Here is an 11,908-nt window from a genome sequence, read left to right on the forward strand (position 1 = left end):
ATTTTGAGTTTTCAAAATGGTTTTATAATACTATAAGTGACTTTTGAATTTTATATTTATTATTTCTAAAAATATAGTAATTTTTATGTACCAAGTTTTCTAATATTCAAAAATACATAGGTGTTCATGTTACATGCATAAGGAGATTAAACTGATGACTTATATAGACTTGCACAAGGTCCACTCGTCATAGCTGCTTTATATAAGGATTATATTGTGAATGGCTTCAAATTTCATATTCAAAAACATAAAAAATATAAAAAAAAAACTCAAAATAGTGGAGTGTTGAGCTGAAGAGATAATAGTTCTTTAGATAAAAAATACTATGGTATCTTGATAGATGTTTTTGCACTACATTATGTGGATAGCAAATGAGTTACTTTATCTAAATATGATTGGTATGATATCCAACATTGAGATATTGACTATAAGATAAATCAGTATGCGCTTATGATGGTTAATACTAGGATAAATGAATCATTTATATAAGCTTGTTAAGCAAAGCAAGTTTTCTACATTGAAGATCCTAAGGAGTCAAGATGGCTTGTTGTCATGAAAAATCAACCTCAAGATTTCTACAATATGCCCGAGGCATCAAATGAGGATACAGTTGGGAGTATTTTAATGGATGATGAAGATGTTGCATACCAACAGGAGAAGTATGATAATTACGATCGTGCTTTAAGGCCCTTGGATGATGATGATGAAATTGCTGCATTGGATCGTGATGATATTGTACTTGAATAAGTATCTAGTAATATATATTACACGGCAGGTGCAAGAGTAAATGATGGATAGGAGAGAAGCTGAAAATGACTTTATCTTGATAATGATGAAAGTGAGATGAATGAGGATATAAGTGATGAGGGTACAAGTGATGAAATGTCTTGATACTTGAAGATTACTAGTGTTATCTATTTATGAAACTTATACAAGATACTTAATTTTAATTCATTATCATTAATAATGATATATACTGTTGATTACTAATTGGAATGTCAATTTAAGAAATATGCTTAGATTTTTTGAGCTTATACTTATGTAAATTATTTTAAATGAGTCATCTATGTATATTTATATTTTACTTGTTTTAATGATTTTAACTTATTGATAATGTATTTATTTTAGATCATGTCAAAATATAGGGTGGTGACTGCATTATTTAGGATCCAAAGAAGAGACAAAATAACATCAACCCAAAGAGATAAGCAGGTACAAACAACAACTCCAACTAATATATCTGATACCATACAAAGAAATAATTCAGCTACTGATGGTGATGCTTTACTTATGAGTTCTACTAGTAGTATAGGTATGTATTATCTACTTTTATGTGATATCTATTTGATACTTTATGAATCTCATATCTAATTAATGAACTAATTTTTTTGAAAATATTTCTATCATGATAGCTTCTTATAGTACCAAAAAGGAGAAAGAAAGATATAAATCTCTACATATTGAGAAAAATACTTATAGAGGACAAAAGAAATTAGTAGTGGAGATTGCTTCAGGTTCATCAAGAGTTACTGGTGATAATGCAAGAAGATTTAACAATGATTATGGACTTATTCTTAGGAGTATAGTACTAATACCAATACATCTTTGGAAGAAAGTTGCGGCACAATATGGTGAGCGTATGTGGAAGCAAGTTCTGATAAATCAATTAAATTTATATTTTCATATTGAGCATCCAACTAAATTATTATATTTAATTACTTGATATAGTATATCTTTTATAATATAATGTATAATGCAGTACTTCAGTATCTAAGACAATGAATCAAGTTATAAGTGGCTACCATTGAAAAGATGCACCGAGAGTATGGATATTGGAAGGGTAGACTCTCTACTTATTATAAAAAATTTCAAACCAATAAAGAGAGATTGAAAAATCCTCTCAAAGATTTGACTCCAAACTTATGGAAGCAAATGATGGAGCATTTCAGTTCAGAAGCATACCAAGTATGAAAAATTATGTTAATCATTGCTATAATTATAGGCATATTATATTAACTTGAAATATATACATCTCAAGTAAATATGTTCTTATTTATTTAAAATTTATTAGATATTGATTATTTTTTATTTATTAAAATTAAAATTACAAGGCCAAAAGTAAGAAAAATTCAAAAAACTATAAGGATGCAAGGTGTAGGCATACCATAAGATCGATTTCATTTGTAGAGTATGACTATAATATGATATATTTTTCCATACACAAACTAATCATTAATATTTTTTTTATAGTTACTTAATTTTATTGATACTTATTAATGAACTTATTCTTTTGATTATTACAGATGAAAAAGAATAATGGATAAATACTAGTTGTAGCTAAAATTTGGTATCATGAGTATATTCGAAAAACAAATGAAGAAAACATAGAACTTATTGATGAAAGATCTGCAAATGTTCATGTATGTATACTCACTATTATAAAAAATATTTAAATATATAATATATATTTTTATTATTATTTACGATCTATTATAATATAATGTAGGAAAAATTGAAGGGTCTTGTTGACCAACAATCACAGCCAGATGGTACTCAAATGAGTCGAGATGAGATACTAGTTGAGATTTTAGATACAAAATTAGGATATTTTTACGACAAAGAGTCAGGATGAAAGAGTTATTCTAAGGATATTCCAAGCTCTCGATTTGCATATCAACAAAGGATAGCAGAATTTGAGGAGAATTTAGAAACTCTGCGTAATTCAATGAGGATTGAGAGAGTTTGGATAGAGAAATTTTTTCAATAGCAAATGGAACAACAACTTGAATAAAAAATGCAACAATAATTTGATGAAATATTTAAAACACATATGCAGCAAATGTTTCAATATATACCATCGGGAATGTCAGCTTTTCAATCTCAACAAAGGGTAAGTGACTTTTATAATATTTTATCTGATAAAAATATTGCTTTAAAATGACTTCTATTACTAGTCAATGTTTAATTTATTTCTTTAAATAGAAATAAGATAGTAGTTTATTGACTATGAATATGATTGTTTCTTGTTAAATTTTTGTAAGATGAAAATGATCGATCATGGACTTAGACGTGAAGATGAAGATGATGGGATGCAATGATATAAAGACTTTGATATTATTTTGAAGCTTTTCTTTTTGACATTCTAGAGTGATGATTTAGTTTTCATTTGAATTTTATTTCGATTATGTGTATTTTGGAGCTTAATATTGGATTATGTGTATTTGGTGCAGATTTAATTTTCATTTGAATTTTATTTCTTAGATTTAAAATATGTTTATTTAGTAGTATTTTATTATTATGATGGAAATTAATGATGACATTTGAGATATGTGCATTGTTAATATGAAAATGATATTATATATGGCATTAAAGCAGGTTTACTATAAAGATGTAAATTATAATTAATGTGATATTGAAAGCAGGTCTTGAAGTTATTGTGTATGTATATATAGACAAAATATAAAGGATAATCTACTAGAAGTGTCTATGCTAAAAGTCCAGTTTAGATAAGGATTTTTCTTGCCATAAAGATAGTAAGGCATATCTATGCTAAAAAAAATCTATATTATAACCTTAGGTAAGGATTTTTCTTGGCATAAAGGTATTACTCATTATTATTAATAAATTTTAGCTAGGACAATTCTTGTTACAAATTTGATATTTTTGACCTTTAGCAAAGACATGCATTGCCAAAAGGATATTGGTTACATTTTTATACTAGGATTATTCTTGTCAAAAAGTTGAATATTTAATTTTTAGCTTAAACTATCCTTGCCAAAAAGTTAAATATTTAATTTTTCACTTGGACTATCCTTGTCAAAAAGTTAAATATTTAATTTCTAGTTTCGACTATCCTTGCTAAAAAGTTGAATATTAAATTTTTAGCTTTGACTATCCATGCCAAAATATTGAATATTTATAAATAATTAATTTTTATCAAAAAAAATGATAAAGATTTTTTTTCTTTTGGCAATGATTTTTGTCTTTGCCCATGAATCAACTTTTGGCAAGGACCATATTTGTCCTCGTCTCAAGAATAGACAATGGCCATAGAGGCAAGGATCTAATAAGGACTTTTGTCCTCTCCAAAAGTATTTGGCAAGGACATTTTGACATTTGGCAAGGATAAAAGTCCTTGCCAAAGGTTCATTTTTTTGTAGTGGAGGTACTTCATATCCATTGTTAAGGTCTAGTATTGAACATCTGATTAGCTAGTGAATCTACAGAAGTCTACTATCACCTTCAACCTCAAAATGAAGATCCAGATGAAGCAGATGATTCGGGATAGGTTAGGGATCCTTGAGCAAACCGAGACCTTAACCTATCTTGGGGTGCTTATCATAGGATGGAGACTTCATAGGGCTGATTGTAGGCTCATGGAGCAACGAGTTCGAGATTGCCTTGAGGACAGGCAAGCTAATGCCCTCTCTATAATGAAGAGGATTATCCTCGTGAGCTCAGTCCTCAGTTTCATTCTGAGCTATATTCTAGCGAACATTGTGGTGCTATGCTCGTGCCCCAGGAGTCAGAGTATCAAATCCAAAATTTTCTCTGGGGATCCACTCAGGGGGCTTCATCTTCTTTTCTAGGAGGTGATTTGCCAACCCAGCCAGGATGGAGGTCTGGGGATCCAGTTCTTGCTGGTTAAGAGGAATGCTATAATTGTCAAACATATAATTAGATTCCTCACCCAGCCTGACTACATGTGGAGCAGAGTGATGAGGGCTCAGCATGGTGCTTGGGGCCAGGGAGCTTAGATCCATATTAATCACGGTTGCTCCTTTATATGGAAGGAGATTCCCGGATTCCTACTATGGTGGCCTAAGTTAGATGGCTGATGGATGATGGGATGTCAGTTGATGTGAGCTAGGATGCTTGAATTTTTAGCCTCTCCCTCTCACATTAGCCGACCTATGTCAGCATGGAGGTGGACGATAGTACGTGAGTTCGTGATTTGATTATTGACGATGGTAGAGGTTGGAGAGTTAAGGAGGTTATCCACCTCTTTTGGGACCAGCTTGCTGCCAAGATCCGGGGCATCCCTATCTCTATCCATCTGAGCCACAACATGAGGGTATAAGGTCGGTCTTACTTTCCTAGGGTGCTGTCTAGAGACCTCATTGCGATGAGCAAACCTGTGTCAAAGAGGAGGATTGTGGTTGTCTAGAGCTGGAGAGTACATGTCTACCCCAAAGTTAGACTCTTCCTCTAGAAGGTTGCTTGAGATCGATTGCCGACTCAAACACTTCTCAGGAATAGAGGTATGGAGCTTTCTACTGTCTGCCCAATCTGCGAGCTGGAGAATGAGTCGATGGAGTATGCCCTGCTTCACTATTTGAGGGCATGTTTGATCAGAAAAATGGTGGGTGGCCAACCTTGGGGTGTTGTTAGCGGCCTATGGGTATCCCCCTTTCTGGATGTGATTCGTCGGAGTATGTCAAAGGACCGGCCCTCTAGTGGTAGGATGGCATATGTCAGCTATTAGATTTGACTGTCTAGGAGCAGCATGGTCTTCGACGATGGAGTGGTGCCTGCTCATAGGATGCTGAAAAGAACCTGCAGCTTGGCTGAGTAAAGTTATTTTGATGCTATTAGCCAGTCTCTTGCTACCCTAAGTTTCTATGACTTCCTTGCTGCATAGGCAACGATTCGGAGGGTTCTTTTCATATCTTTGGATTTCCTACCCTCAAGATTTGTCAAGATCAATTTCAACAGTAGTGTCAGAGATGGCAAAATAGTGTGGGCTACGTCATCTGGAGCTTGAATGCCAGGCTACTGGCTACTGAGGGATCACCCCTATTCGAGCCGTCAGTTTCTGAAGTGGAGTTCCGTGCCGCCTGGGCGGGCATCTTCTGTAGCCGATAGATGTTGCAGAAAGAGAGGATATTCATTGAGAATGACTCTGCTACTATTATTGGCTGGATGCGAGATACGGTGAAGCATCTGGGAGTTCATCCTCTGCCCCAAGATATCTGGAGGTCCCTCAATCACTTTACTGTGACGATTGTTTGACATGTCTTTCGGGAGGCAAATAGCGCCACGGATTGGGTTGCCTCCTTTGTTATGACCATAGCGGAGACTAAACTTGGTGTCAAGGCGATGAATGTCCAGGGACCTTGCGTGATATTTTGTATGCTGATTTTTTGGACTGTACTCACACCAGACTGGTGTGATCGCTCGGCTGTACCAAAAAGTAAGCATTCAAATCCCAAATCCGCCATCATGCTTTGAAACAGGCCAATCATTTTTTTCATGAAAGAGTTTAATCAGGTGCATCTTCCAATCCGGAAAAAAATTAGGCGAAGTGACTGAAGATAGAGTCAATATAAAAGTTGGGATCTATCTCCTATAGAATTTTAGCTTCATGTTTATTTGTACTAGTTATGTCTATTTAAAACACTAAGTCCTATTCAAATTAATTAGATAAGAAATCTAATCAGATTGTACAAGGATAAATCTCATTATTATAAATAGAAGTTATGTATTTTAGTTTATGACCATCAATGAAAGGAAAGAGAATCTAAACCTATTTTCACCAAATTTCATGTTTCTTCCTAAGTCTTGTTGAGAGATTTGGGTTGAGTAAGTTGAAAAATTCTTTCTTCTCCCCAATTGAATCACCTAAATATTTGTCATTTTGAAAAAATAAAAATGTTGCAAAATTGATAATCAAGTGGATCCTCTAATGCAAAGCTTATATTATGCAAATTGATTGTTGGAGGACTAAAAGGCCCCAAATAAATAACTTGTAGGGGTGGAGGACCAGCGTTCCATAACGGAACAAACATTCTGGTTTGACATGGCTATTGGAAAATTAGTACTAGAAGAACCATCTTGCATTATCAAGCCACTTTTTGGCCATCGGACATATGAATTGTCGTTTGCATGAAAGAATCTAAGCTTTCTTTTCCTGTCTTAGTTTTTCTTTTATTTTGGAGGCATTTCATATATCTCAACTGACCAAGAGCATTAATTCACTTTCCATGCATCCATAATACTCAGGTCAAACCAAGGATTACAAGCACAAAGTTATTCAACTTTTAAGATTTATTTTATGTAATTTAACATTATCCATGTTCTTGATACCTACTTGACCAAAGAGAGAAGAGCCTAACATCATTAAATATATTTTTCAAACACACAACTAAAAGAAGAGACTCCAAACCAAAAGCAAGCTTGCGCTTAAGACAAAAGGCCAGAAGTCTCCTATCGTCATTGCTGCTCTTAACTTTCTGTGCATTTCTTGATGGCTTGCAGCACTGCTTGCCTCACCACCTGAGCATCCATGCTCTCAGCTTGCTGCTGCAAAAATTTTCAAATCTGAATCTTCCACAGACATACAAGGGAATTACTTTTACATGTATCTTTATGCAAAAGCATCGATATATTGAAACCCAAACGCATGCATATAGCTCTGACCTTCCATGACTTTATACAATAAAACCAATACTAGCTAGTAATATATATACTATCTACACCCCAGTTCTTGTTAGGTGGCATGCACTTGAATCGATATCTAAAGGTATGCATGTTCATGTTCATGAGTCCATTTTCAGAAAATGTTGGCAAGTCCATTTTTATGTACTCGTAATCTATAGATGCATGTTGCCTCTGATATGCACGGCAACTTTTCATGCTTATATATCATATTTAATTTGGATATGTCTGTGTAAACATGTAACACTAGTTGCATTTATAATGCTCCATTATGTTTGTGTGCATTGGACTCATGATGATGATAATTACCCTTTTAGGTGAAGGTCGTAACATAATATGTGTAGAAAATATATACATATATATGTGTATAAATAGATTAATGGTGTCACCAAGGCGGTGGCTACCAATAATTAACAGGCCCTACCTACATTGGAGTAACGCATACTGACATGCATAGATCTAGACAGACACACAGTACCACAACGGAATAGTATTTCTCCATGCATACTAATTACATGTAGACTATATAGAAAGCTACCTTAAGTTGTCTCAACTATGTAGAATGTTTTGAAAAATAAATGATCAAGAATGTTGGGAAACTACTAGTATAATTAAAAATATTCTTTGAGACATGGATACATGCCTAAAGTACACATGGCTCAGGCAGCAAGACCAAAAATATAATGTGACATATTGTATAGCTATCAATTTAAGTATGTGATACGCTTTTTTGTTTTCGAAATTATCTAAATGTTTGATGCAAATTAACACACTAAAGCATGATCTTTACATGCTCCACAAAAAAAAAAAAGACTTGTTTCATGCATATATGTGCGCATATGTTTGTGTTTTTATGTTAAATATGTCTGTGTTATTCTTAAAGAGGCCTGCTGAATTAGCTTCCTCCCTTTTTTTCCTTTTTTTTGGTTCTTACTTCTCCTCCAACTGCTTCTAGGCGAAATGTATCAGCGCAAGAAACATCAGCATCCAGCACATCAAGACCCAGCTCCTCAAATGCCTCCAGAATAGAGACCAACAAGCCCGGGGAGCTCTTCTCTAAGAATACATTGATAAGGAAACCTTTTTCTATGGTTTCAACTGTAACCTGCGTGTAAGACATAGATGGAGGTTAAAGGATATATAAGAAGATCTGATTAATGTTAAGCCCATAAAGCAGGCCAGTAACATGAAGAAATGTTGTCGACGGCATTGAAATGTACCCTGGGCAAGGGTTTATCTTCTGCAACGTCCCGGGAACATGCACCAACCTTTTCCTTCAACTCTTGAATATATTTTGAAGCATCTACTATAATAGAAGTTTTGCTAAGCTGCGAGATGGAAGAAGAAAGAAGAAAGAGCTTGGAATTATTAGGACATAATTTTGCAGTAACCTTAAGGATGAATTTTGTTGACAAATTAATGATATCCTTTGTGATTCTAGCTCTGACAATTTTCGAAGTTTATTGTGATTGGTTATTACACTGGCCTAGAAAGAGAATTAACTACACGATTATGGAAGGACTATTATAGAGATTTTGGCATTTGAACGATGGAGTGCTTTCAAAATATTTAATGGTCTAATCTAAGAAACAATCATTATCTGCATAAATTAATAAATAAATAATCGGATGCTTAAGGAAAAAGTGGAGAAAAAAAGCATTAGGATGAGTTTGTTGGCAAAGAATATTTCTAGAGGAGTATGGACTTCTAATATAGCAGACGATATTACAAAATGTGTCAGAAATATTCAATTAAGGAATAAAATATAGATATCCCTTTGATGACTAAAACTACAAAACCAAAACCAAGTATAGCAATTAGAACAAAAGAAAGGAAAAAATAAATCTAGTAAAACTCAAATAGTTTCAGAAATTTAAGTAGATTACTGCATGGGATTTAGTAACAGAACGAAGGAGCTGCAGCTTCTCATGCAGAGCAGCTTTCTTCTGCTCCCTGGAGACCATCTCTCTCTCTCTCTCTCTCAATCTCTCTCTTTCTCAGTACTGCTTAGACGGCGGAGGTCTCCCATCTATATGTATCTGATTGCCACCCACTGAGCTGCCTTAGTTTTCCAGGACACAATGCCTTCATGAATTATAAATAATATAGTGCGTAGAATTACCGAATTACCCTAGGCGCAAAACGGAAGCTCGCCAAAATGCCTCCCATCATAATCGCTTAAAAATTTTTGTAGTGTATCGCTAAATATAATAATGGAGATGGCTTCCAGCTGCCATGCGTCCTAAATAAAAGCCAAGATATATGTATTATCCAAAAATAGATTTTTATTTTTAAAAAACAGTATCGGAGTGAGCATGATTAGATTCTGCCACTACAAGAACTTGCAATTAATGCATGAGAGACAAATATGAGTGACTAAAGATCACATGATAAGAAACATTGGGGAAGATTTTACTTATTTATATATTCTAAAAGGAAAACTGAGAATACCCAAATAAATTTAGGGGAACTTAACACTTGATCTTTTTTTTTCTTTTAGGCATTTTGTACCTGATTTTCTGACCATTAATATTTAGTTTGTAGTCATCATGCACACAAATATATATAAAATTTGCAAATACTTACATTTATATGATGCATACTTACACTAGTTTTATACAGCATTGTATTGTCCCTAGACATATTATAACTGCGTACCTATAGTTATTTGTAATTTTATATAAAGTCAAAGTATACATCCGTATAGAATCAGAGACTAAACATTGAAAAACCTAAGAATTATGGGGTCGGAATTAATTAAACTTTCAATCTGTAGGGGATTAAACATCAAATGATGATCAATCAACCAACTTGGCATCAATTATGCCTTCCATCTTATTAATTCTTCTCTTTTTCAAAGATCAGGAGAGGCTAATTCCTACCTACTATCCTATAACCATTCCACTCCACCTAGTCCAAAGTCTAGGTCCCAGATAAACCAAGTTAACGTACAAATCATGGAACCGAGACCTCGTCGATCGAGGGTTAAAACGAGAGCCAATGCCACTCAGAATCAAAGCCCTACTTCTTGTCTAAGTGACAAGGGATGATGCTATTTAACCATGCACATGCCCGGTGGAAATTAAGTTTATTAAAATATACTTTTTCTTTCTTTCTTTCTTTTTGTTTGGAAGAGAGGTGTGATCCAGATATAATTCCACTTTCAATTGGTACATTCTTCTTATTTCTTAAACTAATAGTCTTATTATGCTATGCTATGCTGCAATTAGTAATTAATTAATAGCAAGCTTGCATAAATATATTATGTTTATAGGACTTGATATGATATTTTGGCTTTTAGATTTCTTCTAATGCTAGCCAGCAAGCCACTATGAGAGATGACTAGGCTGGCCTTTCTCCCTATGCAAGTCCGGTATCAAAAGGACTGTTTTCCCATCATCTTCCTAATCCGAGTGTAATGGAAAAATAATAGTACACTCCAAATTTGTGCTTTCTGGCGCTAGCTCATGCAGCTTAGCTTGATGAAATTATAAGATGGCACAAACCAATCCATATTAATTTATCATATCAAACATTCTCCTTTTTTAGATACCAACAAAAGAGCCCACGGGAAAAGAAAGCCACTACCTTAGTAAGGCCCCGTATTCCAATTTGACTGATTGCCTTTTGAATCACTTGCATCATCAAAACAAGCAACTCGCACTACTCGATATATAAAACTCTAAGCAGGCTCCAGTAAGTTAATAACAACGACAACGGCTGCAATAATTGCAGTGGTAATATCAACCCATGTACTATTTTAATAGCATGTCACATGTTTTTTCTTTGGTCTCATTAACAAATGCGCCAAAAATATTTGTCAGGCGAAATGCTCTTTCTTTATCTTACGTGGCGATCCACTTATCTTATGTAACGACTAATCAGAAGGTGTTGCCAAAATCGTCTGTGCGTTAGGGGATTAGTGTTCTCTTTATTTGATGTAATAATTCAACATTGGAGCTCCATCTAAGTATCCAGCATCTTTCACAGCGATGTTGATGAGTTGATCTCACCTCAAAAAAAATAATAAAAAAATATTTATGAGACTAGATAAAAATAAATCTCTCTCTGATATCATTTATGGCAGTCCAGGATCTTATTCGAAAAATAATGGTGTGAGTGGCTACCTTTTCAAAACTTAAACGTGGAATCTAAAGAAGTGCAACTCGCCATTCGATTAGCAATTGAGATGAAAATATTCGAGAACCTCTGGCAGCAATTTAGAAAGAAAAAAAGGAATAATCAGTGAATAAAATATATTTCTACGTACAAAGAGAGGTTGGTAATAATATTCAAAGGAGTGCGACTGCAATGTTCATATAGTTTGTTGCTAACAGGGATACTCCTCTTTTTTTTTTTTCGTGTGCAAGAAACAGTGGCAATTATCTTATTTCTTCTATTCACGACATGGGAGGAAACATTAAGAAAACGCTATTGGACAGGGGAGAAAGAAGTGAGAGAGAAGAGATAG

At 34.1% G+C, this 11,908-nt stretch overlaps 1 protein-coding gene across 2 annotated transcripts; it reads right to left on the reverse strand.

Annotated features, from left to right (window-relative positions):
* Window positions 1-5,180: 5,180 nt before the first annotated feature.
* Window positions 5,181-9,487, reverse strand: LOC105052262 (transcription factor bHLH61). Of its 2 annotated transcripts, none has more exons than XM_073244645.1 (4): window positions 9,324-9,487; window positions 8,658-8,765; window positions 8,372-8,542; window positions 5,181-7,299 (listed from the first exon to the last, which is right to left on the reverse strand). In XM_073244645.1, the coding sequence occupies exons 1-4, from the start codon at window positions 9,399-9,401 to the stop codon at window positions 7,225-7,227; spliced, it is 432 nt and encodes a 143-aa protein (XP_073100746.1). In that variant the 5' UTR covers window positions 9,402-9,487; the 3' UTR covers window positions 5,181-7,224. The 2 variants fall into 2 exon arrangements, with proteins under 2 accessions (XP_073100746.1, XP_010931324.1); XM_010933022.4 differs by having other exon boundaries at window positions 5,188-7,302; window positions 9,324-9,486.
* Window positions 9,488-11,908: the final 2,421 nt, after the last annotated feature.

This window comes from Elaeis guineensis, chromosome 10 (assembly GCF_000442705.2).
Source record: "Elaeis guineensis isolate ETL-2024a chromosome 10, EG11, whole genome shotgun sequence".
NCBI lineage: Eukaryota > Viridiplantae > Streptophyta > Magnoliopsida > Arecales > Arecaceae > Elaeis > Elaeis guineensis.